General features: G+C 41.2%; 1 protein-coding gene across 4 annotated transcripts in view; it reads right to left on the minus strand.

Annotated features, from left to right (window-relative positions):
- Positions 1–20338, minus strand: part of CCBE1 (collagen and calcium binding EGF domains 1) — a 241427-nt gene that overhangs the window by 37858 nt on the left and 183231 nt on the right. For all 4 annotated transcript variants that reach the window (XM_036874261.1, XM_036874263.1, XM_036874262.1 and 1 more), the window contains exon 3: positions 5981–6033. In XM_036874261.1, coding sequence (XP_036730156.1) covers positions 5981–6033 — 53 coding nt within the window. The remainder of the gene's footprint in view (positions 1–5980; positions 6034–20338) is intronic.

Here is a 20338-nt window from a genome sequence, read left to right on the forward strand (position 1 = left end):
ACTACCTTAGAATTTTGAAGGAACTGCTCCCCTGTCTTCTAGCTTTCAGTCCTGCTATGGATAAGTCCTATAAGATTCTAATTCTTGATCTTTCAAATCTCATTCTTCCCTCTTTGAAAAATGTTAGTATTTTCTTTTTGCCCCAAGGTACTAACATTTCACAATGATGTCTTTATGTGGGACCCCTTCAATTTTTGGTAGGCTCTTTTAATCTAGAAATTCATATCTTTCAATTCTAGAGAATTTTCTTGAATTATATCCTTAATGATTTACTCTCTTCTTCTTCCTCTGTTCTGTGTGGAACTCTTATTTGGATGTTGCATCCCCTGGACTGGTCCTCTAATAATATTCTCATATTTTTCTTTTACTATTTTTTATTTCTTTGATCTTTTGCTCCAGGTCCTGAGAGATTTTCACAATCTCATCTCCCAACCTTTTTCCTGTTCTCATTTTATCATGTTTTTAATTTCCAAGGATTCTTTATTTCTTCTTTGAATGACCTTTTTTAATAACACCATGTTCTGGTCCCATGGATGCTATACCATTTTTGCAACTCACTGACGTATAAATGGTAGTTACTTTGAAGTTTTCTTCTTTCTGTGTGGTGTTTTCTCTAAGACTCTTTTTCTTTTTTTCCTGTATGTTTCTTTTGTAGGTTTTCCTCTAATGACTGGTGATCCTTTTCCTGTTTGGACGTCTGCTGTAACTGATTCATGGTTAAATACGATAGCTAAAATATAAAAAATTTATAGCTAACTAGAAGCAAAGCTATAAAATTAGCTAAATATTGAATAGAAGGCTATAAAATCAGCTAAATGGAAGCTCTTTGCATGTGGTAGACTTTATAAACACTAGGCTTAATTTTTTTTTAGCATCTTTATTGGAGTGTAATTGCTTTACATTGTTGTGTTAGTTGTTGCTGTATAACAAAGTGAATTAGCTATACATATACATATATCCCCATATCTCCTCCCTCTTGAGCTTCCCTCCCACCCTCCCTATCCCACCCCTCTAGGTGGTCACAAAGCACCAGCTGATCTCCCTCTGCTATGCAGCTGCTTCCTATCTAACTATTATTTTATATTTGGTAGTGTATATATGTCCATGCCACTCTCTCACTTCATCCCAGCCTCCCCTTCCCCCTCCCCGTGTCCTCAAGTCCATTCTCTATGTCTGCGTCTTTATTCCTGTTCTGCCCCTAGGTTCATCAGAACCATTTTTTTTTTAGATTCCATATATATGTGTTAGCATACAGTATTTGTTTTTCTCTTTCTGACTTACTTCACTCTGTATGACAGACTCTAGGTCCATCCACCTCACTACAAATAACTCAATTTTGTTTCTTTTCATGGCTGAGTAATATTCCATTGTATATATGTGCCACATCTTCTTTATCCATTCATCTGTCGATGGACACTTAGGTTGCTTCTGTGTCCTGGCTACTGTAAGTAGCCTGGGCTTCATTTAAGTGATTTGCCTCGTGCATTTCAATGTCAGTTTCTTTAGGACTTTTTTCCTGAATCATCCAGAACATGCACAGAAGACATTTCCAAATCCTTGCCTGACAGTAAAGTCAGGAACTTTTGGAACTCAAGTGGAGAAGAAGGTTGAGTGTAACATTTAATGCATCATCAATCCTTTCTAAATCCTTCCATTTTCAGTATCAGAACCCTACCTTCACCTCTGACTGGCACCCTCAGTCCCAACAGCTTCCAAGTACCCTCTCAAAAGAATACATCTCTGGTCTTGTGCTTGGTCTTGGAAGGTGCAATATTCTGTCTCTGTGGAGTGAAGGACAAGTTCTGGGAGTCTGACTTCTTCTTAAACAGATTTTCAGTCAATCCTTCTGTGTTGACATCGTTTTTCACTTCCTAGTACCTCTGCTTCTGGAAACTTTTAGTTTTTCTGATTGTTATTTGTTTTGGTGTAAATTGGATTGCTCCTTAGTTTCCCCTGATGTTGATTAAGGATTCATCTTTCCCATTTTGCTAAGTTATTTACAACCTCTCTGTTCTCCAGATTCCAAATTTTTGTTGTTGTTATCTCCTCTTCCTTTTTCTTTGTTTTTGTGGGTTTATATGTCTTTTGTGAACCCCCGGCATCCACAATACACCTTCCCCCTGCTCTACTTTGTGGGGTTTCTGGAGGTAGCAAGGTTAGTGAATTTATTCAACTTTCCATTTTTGATGGTTTTCCAGAGACCACCAGCTTCCTGCTCTGTAGCTTTTCCCTCTATAGTTTCTCTATTTTCACCTGTCCTATTTCTCTTGGCACCATTCTAACTCAGATCTTCAGAACCTCCCTTGTAAATCCTCATCTCAAGATTCTTCCCCCTTAAGTCCACTCTATGTAACACCATCAGGCCAGTAATATTCTGAAAGTATAGCTCTGTGAGTGTCACCACCTTGCTCAAAAAGCCTGTAAATGCTATGCTCATCAACATTAAATATAAATGGCTCACACTCTTGCATTTGAGGTCTGGTGTTCTATCCCTGAGACTACGCTTCCAACCTTAAGACTCATTTATGAATTCCTTACACTTTGATAAGGAATACACTCTCTTCCCCATCATCCCTTATCACATCCATGGCTTACTGTTACGTTTTTGTTTATTCTGTTTTCACCCTTTATAATGTCCAATCAACCCCTCCACTCTTACTCTCAGCATTTTATTACTGTTGATACCCTATCTAGTTTCTCAAGTCCCAATGCAAACGTCACTTTTTTAAGAAGACTTCCTTGAAGTCCTCAACAGAGTTTAGTTTCTGCATCCCACCAATCCCCACAGGACTCGATCCTGCTCTGCCATATTTGCTGAATGCCTACTCTGTGCCAGGCTCTATTCTAGGAGGCATGAAGCGGTATGATGAAGAGCACAGGGTCTGGAGCCACTCTGCCACTCTCTCTGTGATCCTGAGGTCTTTAAGACTCAACTTCCTTATCTGTAAAATAGGGAGAACAATAAGACCAGCTTCATGGTGCTTTTAGGAAGAATAAATTGGATGATGCATTAAGCACAGTGCCTGACACCTAGTCAAAGCTCGACCTGCTTTTTAGCTTCTTTTACTATTAGTTCTAATGATTGTTTGGATAACTGAAAGGAACTGTGTCCCCTGGAGTAACCAGCACTATTCTCTTCCTACAGTTTAAGTTCAATTAGTAGTTGCTGAACTAGAACAAATCTGATTACCCTACCCCCTGGGCAATGTAGATAACAATCATGGCAGGGGTTGGCAAACTTTTTCTGTAAAGGGGCTAGATAATACTTTTGGCTTTGCAGGGCTTTGTTGCAGCTACTCAATTCTGCTGTTGCAGGGCAAAAGTCACCATAGACAAAATTTAAGCGAATGGGTATGTCTGTGCTTCAATAAAGCTTTATTTACAAACCAGGTGGTGGGCCAGATGTGGCTCACAGGCCACAAGTTGCTGACACTTAAACAAATGAGGCAACAACACTTTTAAATGGCAGCTTCTACTCACTAGCATATTTGTTTAGAAATTCTAATCTCTTTCTATTATCTGTAATGGCTATTTTAAAGGTTAACTTGGCTAGGCCACAGTACCCAAGTATCTGGCCATTTTTCTAGAATTTTCTGCAGAGATTTTTTTTTTTTTTTTAATGAGATTAACATTTAAATCAGTAGACGCTGAGTAAAGCAGATTGCCCTCCACACTGTGGGCCGGTCTCCTCCAATCAGTTGAAGGTCTAAATAGAAAAACGATGGCCCTCCATTGATAAAGAGGGAATTCTGCCAGCACATGGCCCTTCAGACTCAAACTGTAACTCTTCCTGAGGTCTGCAGCCTGCTGGCCTACCCTGCAGATTTTGGACTTGCCTGCCTCTACAATCTCGGGAGCCAGTTCCTTAAAATAAATCTCTGTTTCTCTGGAGAATCGTGACTAATACACCATCTTTTCTGAAATCCTACACTTTGCATCCTTGGGTAACAGAAACATTTATGATGAAAGATATCTTTAGTCATAAACACAAACACACACACACACTGACTTATTCCCACAGAGGAAAACAAATCAACTTTAAGAAGTGTTCTAGTGAAAAGCGACAGAACAGAGTTAGTTACGGCAAAGCAACTTTCAGCACTTGGGACCACTTTTCTTGGAAATATTCAGTTCTAAGTTACATTAATCTTAGGTGCTGATAACGTCTTACTGCAGGGAGAGGGAGACTGGTTCTAGGCTTAGATGTTTGAAACCACAACACCTATCATTTAAAGAAACTCTAAGCATGTGGTATCCATGTAATGTGTTTTTAATCAGGTTGGGAAAGGTCCTTAACTGGGATCTTAAATTGATGGGCCTAAACTTCATTATCTTTCTGTATCTGCAAAATTGAAATATAAAGGACTCAGCTGGTGGCTGAGAAAAGCTGGCTTATAAAAGAATGCAATTATTTTGACCTCTGTGGTTTTTTTTTCCCACCGAGCTTGAACAGAACTAGCTGGCAGTGAGAAATTCCATCTTGGAGAGACCAATATAAACCAACGTATGTGAAGAGATTTCCTAACCAGCCTTCCTAAAGCAGCTTTCTCGGAGTTGACAGCTATGGCTTAATGAACTCTTCTGTAAAAGAGCGCAATAAATAAGAAGGATTCATTTATCTCTAACTGATAAAGAAACTGCTCCCTATGAGATAATGCAATGTAATTAGCTTGGCTGGGCTCCAAGTCCACTAGAGAGACCTGGATTCTTGGCCAACAGTGAAGAAAACTATTTCCCATTACCTACTCACCTGTCCCCAGCCCAGCCCTGGGCAAACTAATCTCATGCTCTTCCAACAGTTCTTAGTGTTTTCTGTATCAGTGCTCTGCCTGGAATCTTTTACAGTTCTCTTCCTCCTTCTTGTCTAAGTCCTGAGCAGCCTTCCTCATAACCTAGCTCCAAACTCCTCTCCTTCTCGAGACCACCTCTGACCGCTCTGGTCTCTGGGACTATGTGCCCCTTCTGCAATATGTGTGCCTCTACTATGCATATTGCAGTTGTTAGTAATAACAGCAACCACGAGTTATCAAGCACTTAATAAGAGCCAGCCTCTGTTCCAAGTACTTTACATGCGGTAATCCTCTTAAAGCCACCACATGAGTCAAGTACTAACACTTTCTGCAAAAACTAAGGTTTAAAAAGTCACGTGCCCAAGGTCATAGCTAGCAGGATGTGTGTTATGGACTGAATGTTTGTGTCCTCCTGAAATTCGTATTTTGAAACCCTAACCCCCAGTGTGATGGTATTAGGTGGGGGCCTTTGGGAGATTATTAGATCACGAGGGTGAAGCCCTCATAAATGGAATTAGTGCCCTTATAAAAGAGACTCCAGAGAGCTCCCTTGCCCTTTCCACCATGTGAAGACACAGCAAGAAGATGGCTGTCTATGAACCAGGAAGCGCTCACCAGACACTGGACTTTCCAGTGCCTTGCTCTTGGACTTCCCAGCCTCCACACAGTCTAACGTATTTTTGTCACAGCAGTGCAAATGGATTACGACAACATGGAAGCATGATTAAAATCCAGGTCTCTCTGATTCCATGCCATCCACATGCTGTCTCCCAGCTTGAGGGCTGGGCCACGTCTTACATCACTCTGTCTCTTCAGTGCTGGGCTGAGCAGTGTTTGCTGATGATCAAGGGGCTTCACTTTTAGCAGATGAAAAGCAGGTAGAGAGGTTGGGGAAGATGGCTGTGTTCTAACTGTGCATGAAATACTGACTAGGGAATTACAGCCTCTACAACACAAAACCGGAGATACAAGAATTACTCAATATACATGTAAATGCTATGTAATGATTTAGATAGAGCCTGACATGTATAACCAAATTGGCATTAGAAGAATTTAGAGCCAAAAAAAGAGAGAAATTACACATGCATGCACCGGTAACATACATATGTTCCATGTACATCTGAACGTTACAGACCTCTGGTTATTAGTCATAAACAAGGTGAGAAGATATAATCCGTTATATTACATACCTTCTGGGATGCATTGTCCAAGGACAAATTTATACCCTTTGCAGCACTTCCTCCTAAGAGACAAACAAAAATGCATTTTAAATGTGCTATGTTAGATTAAAAATAAAATTCTTTACAATAAGTGATTTTGAATGAAATAACTTGCGCCCAGGAAGAACTGAGGCATAAAGGAAAGTCGGGGTAGAAGGAATCTGAGATAAACAGAAAAAATATTATCACTACCATATGACCACACCTTTTCCCCACCTAATATAGGACATTAATCCTTTGAATCCTATGAAGTGAATTAACCCTGAGACTTCAAGATATTTATATTAGATGATTAGTGGCTTATCATCCTACAGGTCAAGGATTCACATGACTTGCTAATTATATGAGCTAATTACAGTAACATTAGGCTAATTATAACATAATGATTGATAATTACCATATAATAATTAGGTAACTTATTATTATCAAGCCTGGGACTGGAATCCAAGCATTCTGACTCCCCCCCCCCCTTTTTTTTTTTAAACACCTGTACCACATAAGGTACCTAAAGATACCTAAAATATCTGAATTTTAAGAACGGCTAACAGGCAAATTTTAACATAAACATCCAAGACTTACATCTCTGCCCAAGAAATGGTGCCATCAGTTCAAAATGCAAATCTCTACTGTAGGGATCGTATCTCTGGTATGGAGTTGTGACCTCCTAAGAGACCAGCCCCCTCTGCAGACAACAACAATAAACTCTGGACAAAACAGAAGCAAACAACTACCTGATGATTCTGGAGAGTTAAAGCAGACAGATTTAGGAGGACAGTTGAAATTTTCAACAAGGGACTGACAGAGGGTAATATTCCTGCTTTTTAGGGCTTTATCTTGTCTGCAGATCACAGTTGCCAGGTGGAAGCTAAAAGTCTGAGAGAAAACCTGCAGTATTTTTTGGCCTGATCAAACAGAGGACAAAGCCTTGGGATCCAGAGCCATGAGAAATTGAGAAGGAATCCTGGAAAGCACAGTGCTAGAGAAGGAGAGCCCTGAATTTTGTGTATAAACTCTGTCCAAGTTTCTGGTAACCCCTAACCCATGTGTGTGAAGAGCAGATCCAAAACATCTCAGCTAAAGACAAAAGGGGCTGAATGAAGACTTGAGCTGCCACTTCTACAGGCCAAACAGTTTTCACTTTTTGTCTAATCAAATTAACTGTCTGCTAAAAGGAAAATATCAATACTCTTTGGATGAATGTATCAGGATGCAGGGTCTCTACAACACAACATGTATAAATGTGACCTATTCTCAAGGGAAAAGACAATTAATGGTGTCAACTCTAAGATAACCCAGAGGTTGGAATTATCAGACGCAAACATGTAACTATGTTCAATGATGTAAAGGAAGATATACTTGTAATGAATGAAAAAGTGGGAAATCTCAGCTCTCCATCTCTCCAATCTCCATCACTTTTCCCTTCCCTTCTCTCCCAGCTGGTTTCTAAGTAAGCTTCCCTTTACCACTTTCAACATTAGTTTATGTTAAATCAGAGAGCAAGAATTAACCAGGGTCCTGTGAATCTGCAAATCTCAAGAACTTACCAAGATATTTGGAGTTGACTATAAGGGTTAAACTGCCATTAAAAATACTCTTCTTTGTAACCATAAGAGAAATCAGATTCAAGGTTATTCTCAGCGCAATGTCATTCTGACTCATTTGCATTTGGATATGCTTTCCAGGTGGAACAGAAAGGGAATAAGTTAAATAGGATCTACCAGCTAGGAACTGCATATCACCTGCAACCTATCATGCCACCTGTGTTAACATGTCATCTGTATATATGAATCAGGGGCACAAACCACTGATTTGGAAAATTAGGCATTATCTGTGTCCTAAAGCAAGTTTCCACTTTCATCAAATGGCCAGAACCTTCGACCAGACTAGACAAGACCTTCTGTCTCTTTAAGAAGAGACACACTTAAATGCATTTTTTCCATCCCATCTTAGTAAAAAATAATTTAACAGCATTATTTTCTACTTTTGCAAGTCAGTGTAATCTTACTGGTCAAATCAAGTTTTGTGAACTGGTCTGCTAAATGAATGACCACTCATAGGAGAAACTTAAGCAATCTTTTCCCCAAGCTTTAAAAATTCAGAAAATTTTTATTACTTTATACAATTTATAAACATCACATTTAGTACGAGAACATTCTGATGCCTAATCGGGTTCAGCAGTATTACCTCATTCCTTCCTGTAACATCTCACGCGCAGCCCAGATGCAGCAGCTAATCCTACTTCCAAAGCAAAATAAGTGGGCTTCCATTATAAAAACAATGGCATTTGGGATGCTCCCAAAGCAGACTTGAGTGAAATAGCTAAGCTCAACCCCACCCTCAACAGAGGATACATTTGCCTGCCTGTACTTGTCCACTCAATATATATTATTTTTTAATCTCTCATTGACATATTTTATGTTAAAAGGAAATACTTATGTGTATGTAGTTTACTGATACGAGCGATCTGGGGCAACATCCAGAGTCTTCCCGTTAGACCTAATTCCCCAATATCTCCAACTGCATTGTAATTTTACATGACAAGAAAAGCCCGTGGGGTATAAATTTATGATGATTATTATTTTTAACAGTGGTAGATGTAACAGTGGTAGAAGACCTACCTTTACATTCTGTGAAATAAACTCTGCCTAGTTTTCCATGGTTTAAGCAAGTCCAAGTTCCAGACTTCCCTGGTGGCGCAGTGGTTAAGAATCTGCCTGCCAATGCAGGGGACACGGGTTCGAGCCCTGGTCCGGGAAGATCCCACATGCCGCGGAGCAACTGGGCCCGTGAGCCACAACTACTGAGCCTGCGCTCTAGAGCCCGCGAGCCACAACTACTGAGTCTGCATGCCACAACTACTGAAGCCTGGGTGCCTAGAGCCCGTGCTCCACAACTAGAGAAGCCACCGCAATGAGAAGCCTGCACACCACAATGAAGAGTAGCCCCTGCTCGCCACAGCTAGAGAAAGCCCGAGTGCAGCAACAAAGAACTAATACAGCCATAAGATAAATAAAATTAATTAATTAATTAAAAAAAAGAAAGTCCAAGTTCCTAACAACCAAAAAGAAAACTGGCTTAACAGAGCATTCATTAAAATTTCACGGATATTACTTACTGTATTATTTAAGGCTGTCCTACAGAAAACTATAGGAGGAAGCAGTGCACTAGAAGATTCGAAACTCGAGTGATTCATGAGAAAGTTGGATGGAGGGGCAAAACATGTGCTTTTGATACATCTCAAGTATAACACCACGTTTAAACAGATGGTTCTATTTGTCTGTTTCTACCTAAACGGCACATCTAAGGTATTGCCTCTGAGGTGTTCTATGGCATTTTAAAGTTCATGCAAATGGATGAAATCCTTATAATCTGTTTTTCTACATCTAAGACATTAAACTTGGGCACTCTAACCTTTCTGAGCATTTCAAGGGCTTGGGACCATGCACACAGTGGAGCCAAAAGTCACCTGTCATTTGCTTTTTTATGGAATTAAATGATAACATAGTGATTTGATATGCTTTCAAGAGGCTACGGAGCTCTGTCAGAAAATCTGAGCTTCAGGATGGACATGCTTCATTTAAATATCTGCTCAGCGAAGAACTAACTTCCCCTTGGCTGTTTTTTAACTGCATAACTAACACTATCTCTCTGCTTGAGAGGAGGAGGTCGGAGGCTCCACTGTACCCTCCTGGGAACACGGCATTATTTTGCATATTAAATACCCATCAATCATAAACCACCACGTAAACAATGAAATAGTCCAAAGCATAACAAAATAAACACTGGCCATACATGTTATACTGTTTCAGAGATTACTTACAACATAATTCACGTATAATGAAGTTGAGCCAGCCAAACTGAAATCTCCTCATTATGCAAGCACAGACACTTATTAGATCTAACTGCGAGTATGGCCGTGCGGTTTTTATCTTTTAGAAAACAAACTAAGACAGGAAAAGCTCATGTGGAATCAGGGGAGGCAGTCCTTAATACGCTTCACTTTGTCACAACGTGGTTTTTCCAAACGCAAATGCTTTTCTCATTTCTTGGCAAGGGGAAGTGGTGATTAGATGGTTGTTACATAGAAAGGGTGACATCTGGTAATCAGGAAAGTCTGTAGATGTTTCCCCTGGGTGCCCCTGAGTATTAACACACATTAAAAAATCATAAATAAAAACTATGCAGCCAGAAATATATCCCACCAGCCAAGTGTGTGTGAAAGCTTTTGGAAGGGAAAACTAAATCGGGAAAATGAAGATAACAGAGATCTCATCATCCAACTGTCTGCTGTGAGTTACCAGATTCTCGAAAAGAATTAAAAAAAAAAAACAAACACAAAAAAACACTGCCTACAGAATTAGAGGGCCAGAAGAAGGGACCTCGAAAGGTCAAGTGAGCTAGGAGGCAAGACGTATTTCAACACTTGCTCCAAGGCAACAGTAAATTTTCCTAAGGTTTACTTGAGGTTTCCTTTGCATAGCTGCCTAGACATGCACCAAATATACCAGGCTTTTTAAAATATGAGAAAGAACTACACTTATTAGAGAATTTGGTGCCAAGCTAGATGGAGCAAAGGCTCTGGAGTTAAGCAGACCTGGCTTACAATTCTGGCTCTGACCTTTAAAGAGCTCGGGATGTGGGCTTCCCTGGTGGCGCAGTGGACAAGAATCTGCCTGCCAATGCAGGGAACACGGGTCCAGGAAGATCCCACATACCGTGGAGCAACTAAGCCCGTGGGCCACAACTACTGAAGCCTGCGCGCCTAGAGCCCGTGCTCCACAACAAGAGAAGCCACCGCAATAAGAAGCCCGCGCACCGCAACGAAGAGTAGCCCCCGCTCACCGCAACTAGAGAAAGCCCGCGGGCAGCAACGAAGACCCAACACAGCCAAAAAATAAATAAAATAAAAAAATTTTTTAAATTTTAAAAGAGCTTGGGATGTGACCTTGGGCTCATTTCTTAAACTTGCTGAGCCTCAGATTCTTCACGGATAAAACATGAACAATAAAATTTGCTTTATAGGATTAACACAAGGATTATAGATAATAAAATAAAGGTGCCTAGAACACGGTCTGGTTCGGGGTCAGAATGGTTCTAAGTCGCAGCTTTATGAACACAGCAAGAAAACAGCAAAAGCAACTCTTCCCAGATGCTTTTCTCTCATGACTCATCTCTTTCTTCCATTTCTTAGTCAATGGCAGATGCCATCTCTTCTTCCAAAAACAAAAGAGAAGGGGAAGGGAGGGGAGGGAGAGAAACTTCTGATTTCAAGATGATAGAAAAGTAAAATTTTTGTCATCGTCTTCTTTCACCAGTTAACTCCAAATAACAAGGAGAACAAGAAATAAAATGCAAACTCATATCCCATGGATTTAGGAGACCTTTCTAACTCTGGACGATAATACAGTTGTCCCTCGATAACTGCAGGGGATTGGTTTCAGGAGCCCCGATATACCAAAATCCATGGATGCTGTGGTCCCTTATATAAAATGGCAGAGTACAATGAATACAGTTGGTGCTCCATATCCGTCCATAGATACGGAGAGCCGACTGTGTATTGAATACTTATTGAAAAAAAATCTGTGCATTAAGTGGACCTGTACAGTTCAAGCTCATGTTGTTCAAGGGTTAACTGAATATGAACATGGCCTGTGGACAGAAGGATGGGAAGTGATTTTGCAAAGTGGGATAACTTCAAACCTGAGTGCTTCTAGAAGAGGTGATCATGGAGAGACCAGCCAACCTACCCTGCAGAACCTCGGTAAGCCGTCGAAACTGGAGATGCCAGATACTGAGGAAAGTGGAGGCCAGAAGAAAGCAAGATGACCTGAAAGCCTGATGAGAAATTAGACTTCCTGTTCTCACCTCAAACCCAAGAAGTTAGCCTGATACCCTTTGCCTACTGGGCAAGAGGCAGAAGGTATATTCTTTTGGAAAACTGTACCCAAGAAGCTCAAGACTAGGATACCAATAGCACCTCACCCACCCACGAGTAGATAATTCTGCCCAGGCACACAGAGTTCCCAAATGTTTTTTCAAGAACTCTTTCAGATACATGCACCCCAATGTTCACTGCAGCACTACTTATAATAGCCAAGGCACGGAGCAACTTAAATGTCCATCGACAGATGAATAAAGATGTGGTACATATATACAACAGAATGTTACTCAGCCATTAAAAAGAATGAAATAATGCCATTTTCAGCAACATGGATTATCATACTGAGTGAAGTAAGTCAGACAGAGAAAGACAAATATCAATACGATACAGCTTATATGCGGAATCTAAAAAAATGATACAAATGAACTTATTTACGAAACAGAAACAGACTCACAGACACAGAGAACAAACTTATGGTTACCAAAGGGGAAAGAGGGTGGTGGAGGGAGGGATAAATTGGGAGTTTGGGACTGACATATACTCACTACTGTATTTAAAATAGATAACCAACAAGGATCTACCATATAGTACAGGGAACTCTGCTCAATACTCTGTAATAACCTAAAGGGGAAAAGAATTTGAAAAAGAATAGATACATGTATATGTATGACTGAATCACTTTGCCGTACACCTGAAACTAACACAACACCGTAAAGCAACTACAGTCCATATAAAATAAAGATTAAAAAAATAAAGAACCCTTCCAATTTAATATTTCATTCCAAGATAGTGAAGCCCTCCTGGTGATGGCTTCTAAAGGCAGACAGATGGTGGGTTCCTCGCATCCTCAACCAGTCAGTCCTAAATGAAGACAGATGAGACAGAGGAAGCGTAGAGCCAAGTTACATCGTTTCTTCTTACCAGCCCAACCGCGCTGTGGTATGCCCGAGCCGGGGGCCCATGAGAAACTTCTGCCAGGAAGAACACAGACCACGGATCCCTTGGGGCTAATATTAAAGGCTTGAGCATCTAATAGTGGTCCTGGATCTTTTGGTCAAGCTCCTGAGAATGAGGAAGCTTTCCTCTCTTCCTTTTAACTTTCTTCCTTTGCGGAAACTTTTATCGAGCTTTGCACGACTTCGTAGGAGCTACTAGAATTCCTTTCACACCAGATGACCTGAGAACAGAGCCCAGTGAAATGACTCACCTCCCAGCTAGACATGCTTGGTTCCAGCCTTTTAACCAGAAAGTGCTCCTCCCAGGCAAATGGAATAATATCATGTTTACTATGGCATCAGCAAACTAACAAGCCAACCCAAACAAACCTATTTATTCATCTACATATAAGCTTGTTACTGCCAAATCTCAGTGACGAGATTAAGAGACTCCTAAGGAGTATTTTAGGTATAATCTGCTCTTCTATGCACAATTACTGGTGGTCAAAATCAAATGAGGAAAACAGTTAGTGGTTCCGCAAAAAAAATAAAAAAAATAAAATAAATAAACAGAGTTACCACATGATCTGGCAATTCCACTTCTGGGTATGTACCCAAAAGAACTGAAAGCACACTCAAGTAGATATTTGATCATAGCAGCATCTTTCACAATAGCCAAAGGTATAAACAATCCAAATGTCCATCGACAGATGACTGGATAAACAAGATGTGGTATATATACACAACGAAATATTATTCATCTTTAAAAAGGAAGGAAATTTCGATACAGGCTACAAATGGGTCGAAAATGTCAGTTTGGGAAGATGAAAAAGTTCTGGAGGTGGATGGTAGTAATGGTTGCACAACAATGTGAATGTACTTAACGTCACTGAACTACACACCTAAAAATGGCTAAAATGGTAAATTTTATATTATGTATATTTTACCACATATACACAAAATGATCAAGTGAGGAAGGAACACTGTTGAAGTGATCCCTCTAACCATGAACACCCTGGTCATGGTTTCATGTGGGTTTTAATTGTGTGAATTACAGAAAAAAAATTTCTTTAAATGCGTGTGAAAAGGTTATTCTCAGATGGAGTTAAAGTTATAACCAAAAGGTATTTATCCTCCAAGGCTGCAAGTGATAATTTATTCATTCAACAAACATTCATCGTGCACCTACCCAAAAAGCAGAAGAGCTGGTAGTTAGGACCCTGCTCCTTGGGGATGTGCTACCTGGGTCTGAATCCAGGCACCGCTGCTTTCCAGCTGTGGGGCCTTAGACAAGCGACGTAAAGTCTCTCTAACTTGATTTCCTTCTGTGTAAAATGGGAGAGTAATAGTACTCACGTCATTGGCTTGGTGGGAGGATTTCATGAGTTAAGATGCAGCTTAGGACAGTGCTGGCATATGTTAAGTCCACTGGAAAATGTAGAAGGAAATGTGGTTTTCCTGCTGTGTCCCCACTGTGATGGCCACCTTCAAGGACCCTGGAGCCCTGCAGAGGGGGGACGTGTGGACAAAAGCCCCAGTTGCAGGCTGAGAACACGTGCAGGCGCCTTCACGTGATGTGCCTGCCAGCGCCTATCTCCCCGGTACATCAGTGTTCCTCAAACCCCAGGGTCAAGGACCTCAGCCAAGGGCTGACTGGAGTACAGGGCTGACGTTAAAGAGATAAGAACTTGGGATTGATTAACTTCCTCTTTGCAACGATGCCAACACTAGACACCCCAGCTCCCTTCTCACACATGTTTTCCTCCTGCCTTGCCTCCCCAAATGAGTTTTCTACCTCATCCACCCTTGTTATCTTGTTTGCTGACTGCCTTTTCCCTAATCAGGTGATAAGGTGATCATTTCTGAAACATAAGAAAAAATTATAACAAATGGGAAAAGGTAGTTTGGTATTATCTGTGTGAAAAACAAAATAAAACAAACTTGTATCTATGTATATGCTTATATATACACAGGTAGTGAAATTTTTACAGTAAAAATAAAGACACTGTGTATTCATGGTTCTTTTCATGTGGGTGAGCTACAACAGGGCTCCTCATATTTGTTTTTGTGTGTTTCCTGATTTTTCTGTAATGACCAGGTACTGATTTTGTATATAGTAAGAGAAAATAAAATAATAAAGGGGTCTTTAGGGATTTTCAGGGTGGTTTGGTACATTTCTAATGCCAGGCTTGACAACAGTTTCAGAAACTTGTGATTTTGAAAGCTGGGTAAGGAGTCACGTTCAGGAGCGTGTTTGAGCAGATAGGCGCCCAGCATGACTCGCTTAACCCAGAAACTGAGCAGTTATATTTTGGATAAACTGGACCAACTAGGTTTCAACCCAACTGTTTTTGACCAAGTCACCTGGAATCAATATACAGTATTTATTAAGAAATTGCTTTAGGGATTCGGTGTACTATTTAATAGGATGTTCATTCTTTTTGCACCTCAAATAACTGGTTTAATAGGCTTGCCTTAGGGAGGATTTTAATGGAACAATTTCCCCCACCTGTGGGACACATTTAAACCAGTGCATCTCTGCTCACATTTGTTCCCACGGTTGCCAGTTTTCCGAGGCGCTGATAGCTGTGAATCGTGGGTCACTGTCCAAAGACAGAGCCTGGAAAGTGCAGATTATTCCTTGCAGCAACATCGTTCATCGTATGCAGTGACACTGTAGGACCCAAAGCCCTAGTTGTTGATTTATTTTTATTCTATTCTTAACTTTCTAAGCATTCTAGAAACACCTCAATGTTATTAGTAATATTCTAGGGTAGCATTCATCAAGAAAATCCTATCTTCAGGCACTAAAATATTCATGATAAATGGAGCAATACAAGTCATCTGCGGTGGTTACCAAGGCAGTCCAGAAGTTTCCTGACTGCTCCTCTTCCTTCTCCTCCCACTCTGGACTTTCTCTGCAGTTCCGCCATTGTTTCCTCACTCCTGTCGCTTTGTTTATTTACTAACTTATTTATTTATTGAAGTACAGTTGATTTACAATGTTATATCAGTTTCAGATGTAGAACATAGTGAGAGTCAATATTTTTATAGATTATAATACATTTAAAGTTATTATAAAATATTGGTTATATTCCCGAATGAATATAACACAGTGGAAACACACTCCTTTCTCTTCTTCAAAGGTGGATCCAGCCTCAGGATCTCAACTCTCACCTCTCTGACACCTAAACTGCAAACTTCCAGGCATCGAAATTGCCTTCATTTTGCTTGCCTGTATTTTCTAAGTTTTGTATAATCATCAGGTGTTACTTTCGTAATGAGAAGACGTTATATTTTAAAATTCAGAGGAAAAAGTTAACTTCTCACTGCCAACGTGGGATAGAATAGCATCCTGGACAGAGCCAGAGCTCAAAGGCAAATAACCCATAAGCCTGTTTCTAAACACTGCCTCCTTCTTCTTTCCAAATGTTCTTTGGTCCACAGGGCTTGTTTTATTTAAGATGCGACCCTTCTCTAGAATTTCTTCGAGGGCACTAATGAGAATTTCTTTAAAAATTCTTTCCAGTGTCTAAATTAATTCTGTTTTCGGACTTCCCTGGTGGTCCAGTGGTTAAGACTCTGCACTTCCACTGTAGGGAACACGGGTTCGATCCCTGGTCGGGGAACTAAGATCTCACATGGCGCGTGGCCAAAAAACACACAAAAAAAAACCCCAAAAAACACCCCACAATTAACTGTGTTTCACTGGGGATAATACACTCTGCAGGCCCACGGGCTCTTCTCTTTAAAAGTTTTCGATTTTCTACTGACTTTCAGACATCTACATCTGACCCTGGAACAATGTGGGTCCACCTATACGAGGATGTTTTCCAATAGTAAATACTACAGTATTCCATGACCTGCTGCTGGTTGAATTCTCGGATACAGAGGAACCAACTATAAGTTACAGGGGGTTTTTCGACCATGTGAGGGTTGGAGCCCCTAATCCCCGTGTTGTCCAAGGGTCAAGTGTATTTATACTCATAAGCAAAGGCTTGGACCGGCAGCTCACACAGACCACTCCCTACCCTTACATGGGTTCATCTCCTCGGTGGGTGCACCACAAGGCTAACATGGGCCCACAGAATCCTGCGGGTTACCTCGGGCCTGGGTGTGGTGGGCAGGCAGGGTTGGCCTAAAAGTATATATTGCCCTCTATTTTTTTCCCTAGTAAAAGCCTCAAATTACCCACAACAGCTGCATTTTCAGAAAGTCATTACTGAGGCAGAGATAGCTAGCTGTTCCCCCTCCTCTACTTTCTCTTTTTTTTCTTTTGTTACAAAACCCCAAATTATAGCTGGGCACATAACCACCCAGAATAAAGGAGCCATTTCCCAGCCTCTCATCCGCCACGTACGGCCTTGTGAATAAGCCTGGCGAGTGGGATGTGAGTAGCCTTGATGTGTGCAGCTTTCAGGTGTCACCCTTAAGTGGAAGGGGTGCGACCCTCCCCCTTCACCTTCCCACGAGTGGGAATGACCCACGCATGACCGGAGGTGGCGTGCCATCTTGGACAATGAGATCAACATGTCAGCAACGGGTGCATCAACATACAAGGAGGTGAGCACATAATGCCACCCAGCCACCATATGAGCTAAGGACGCCTGAACAGTTTTGTGCAAGAGAAACAAACTTCTATCTTGTTTAAGCTATTATTTTTGGTTTCAGTTATAGGAGCCTAGTTCCCGCGCCCCCCTCCCCCACCTTCACCCCCTGCCAAAAGCTAAAATGACTGAAGGAGATAAAGCCAGGGGAGAAAGGCTACTGAAATGCAAGGTTAGTAACCCAAATTGTGCTTAGAGAAGACACAGCCTTTTATTCTGCTCAGCAGCTGTGCATGGAGCTCTTGAGCCTTATGAAATGCTGACCCTTGAAATGTAAATGTCTGAACCTTCCTTGTAAACTACCCAAAGCTAAAGAACTCTCTGCTTTCACAGGGCTACGATTGGGCAGAATTTCACCAGTGCTGCTCGGCCCCCTTTCCTGCACTTCACCATGTAAATGAGGCATTTCCAGAGAGAGCTCAGTACAGGAACACATAAACACAAGTTGCTGATTCAGACTTCTGGCTGGGGTCAGTCACTTGGGAATTAAATGAGGAAGTCTTAGAGATCGTACTTGTAATATCTTTGAAAGACAGAAGGGACCCGATTAATCATATGACGTGACATATCCCATACCTCACACACATAAACCCCTATGGAAAACAAAATACAACTGACGTTACTTCAGATCTAAGTCACTGGAGGGAGAAATTCACACAACACCAAAAGTGGGATTGCTACCTCCAGATCACTTACAGATGAGAGCAGGGATCTTCTATTTAAGATACTGAACTACTTAAATAATGATTCAATGTCCCATTAAAAATTTCAATTCAGATTAGTTCAGAACTGGAAGCACTAAGTTTGACTTAATTCAACCAACACTTAATTGAGAGCTTATTACACACGAACCCAAGCATTTTCCATAGATTATTTAATTCTCATAACCATTTTTTTTTTTAACAGATGGGAAAACTGAAGCCCAGAATATTTAAGTGACTTGTTCAAATTAGTAGCTGAACTGGACATGAACCCAGACTGCAGGCCTCCAGAGGCCACCTCTGCCCTGACCTGGGTGTTACAGAAGATGTGGAGATGATTAAGATTTAAATGTGGTCCTTGACGATAACGAATGTGGGAGAAATATATATACATATACACACAATTCCGCATAACACAGGACAGAGCATTCAAAGCACCGTAACATGAGTAAAATGTATTCTCTCGGTACAGAGGCAAGAGTATTAAGTCCGTTTCAGGGGCTGCAGAAGTGTGTGGCCCACTGGAGTGGCTCCTGTCCCAGAGGATGTATCGGGCCCCATATGAAGGGGCTCCCACGCTCACTACCTACCAGGCTTGCTTCTCCAGCTTGGTCCCCAATCCAGCTCCTCTCTCTTGCAATCTCAGCTTCCCTCTGGGAAAAAACTTCCTGTCCTTGGCTCAGGATATCCTCAGACAGCCTTTAGGCTGTGCCTCCCAAGTCTGAACCTTATTTAATCGTAGGTCAGAGAGCCACAGTCTAGGCCCAGTTGAGACATTGGAAAGAAAAGAATGCAGGCAGAGAAAGGTGTTAAAAAGGCTACTGAAATATTTCAGGCAAGAGATTGAGAAGGTCTAAAACAGGGCAGTGGGAATTGCAAAATGAGAACAGATTTTAAAGAAATGTTGGAGGAGTATCTATAGGATTTCCTAACACACTGGATGTGGGGAATAAGGAAAACAGAGAAGTCCAAGACTAGAGACTGATTGTAGTGTAGCTGTCTGGAGGATGAGGTCACCATTAACCAAGGCAGGTTAAATCGGAGAAGAGCTAAATACAGAAGTTTTTATAGCACGAATTTGGGGAAGACGAGAATTAAAGGTATTAATGACATTAATAACGAGAATTAAAGGTATTAATGACATTCATTGTGGACACAATTGTTTAGGATGTCTGAGGCCTTACACAGCTCAAGGGCATGGTGAGGGTGGAGGTGTGCTAGAGACGGTCTTCAGAGGGACAGGTGAAGAAGAGCATTGGATAAAAACTCGCGGGGAAGGCGTGTGCCAAGGACATGATCTGGGGAGATCTCCTCCCGGAAGAACTGGCTCGAGTAAGGAAGCCAGAGAGACAAAGAGAAGGACTGGTCAGAGAAATGCTATCAAGGAAGCTGACAAACTAGACATAAGTGCTCAAGCAAATCACTGTCTCACTCTGGGTCTCTGCTTCCCACTCCGGGAAACAAAGGGCTTTGGACTAGGGTGATCTTTAACGTCTTCCCTGGATTTTAGGGTGATGAAAATGTCTGTACCTTCATTGTGGTCACATGGGTGTATACTTTGTCAAAACTCATAGAACCGTCCACTTAAAATTGGTGCATTTTATCAAATGTAACTTATATACTCCATTGAGGTTGATTAAAAAAAATTCCCTGTCTCTAAGGAATTACCCATTTTATGCAAAACTATTAATGGTAGTATGAAATATTCCATTTATGAGTATTTTTTCATCAGAGAAAAAGAAATATGGGTCAAAAACTGCATACCCTTAACCCCCCCCCCAACCCCCGGAAAAAGAAAAACACCACCACCATGAATTAGAAGAACTTGTTTTAAGAAATCAGTCCCTGATCATTCCAGATGTTGATATGAGTGAGCAGACATCTTGAAGTGTTTTGCAAACGCATGGGAAAGTAACGAGAACTTCCAGTGGACTCTCAGACGTGGCATGTGTGGTAGGTTTGGCAGGACAGCCCAAGAGCCACAGGGAAGCAATATGGCAGCCCTGGCTCTGCTGGGACCTACAGCTCAGTAATGACCTCTAGACAAATTTGCTTCAAGTGATGGTTCGCAGGAGTATAACATGTGTGGGTCAACACACAGCTCAATTCGATAAGGATTTCTAAGTGCAGGAATGGATGTTCCTGGTGGAAGGTATATCCATTTTTAAAACACCTTAAGCTCCTTGATGGCTGAAGCATCATTG

This window comes from Balaenoptera musculus, chromosome 14 (genome assembly GCF_009873245.2).
Source record: "Balaenoptera musculus isolate JJ_BM4_2016_0621 chromosome 14, mBalMus1.pri.v3, whole genome shotgun sequence".
NCBI lineage: Eukaryota > Metazoa > Chordata > Mammalia > Artiodactyla > Balaenopteridae > Balaenoptera > Balaenoptera musculus.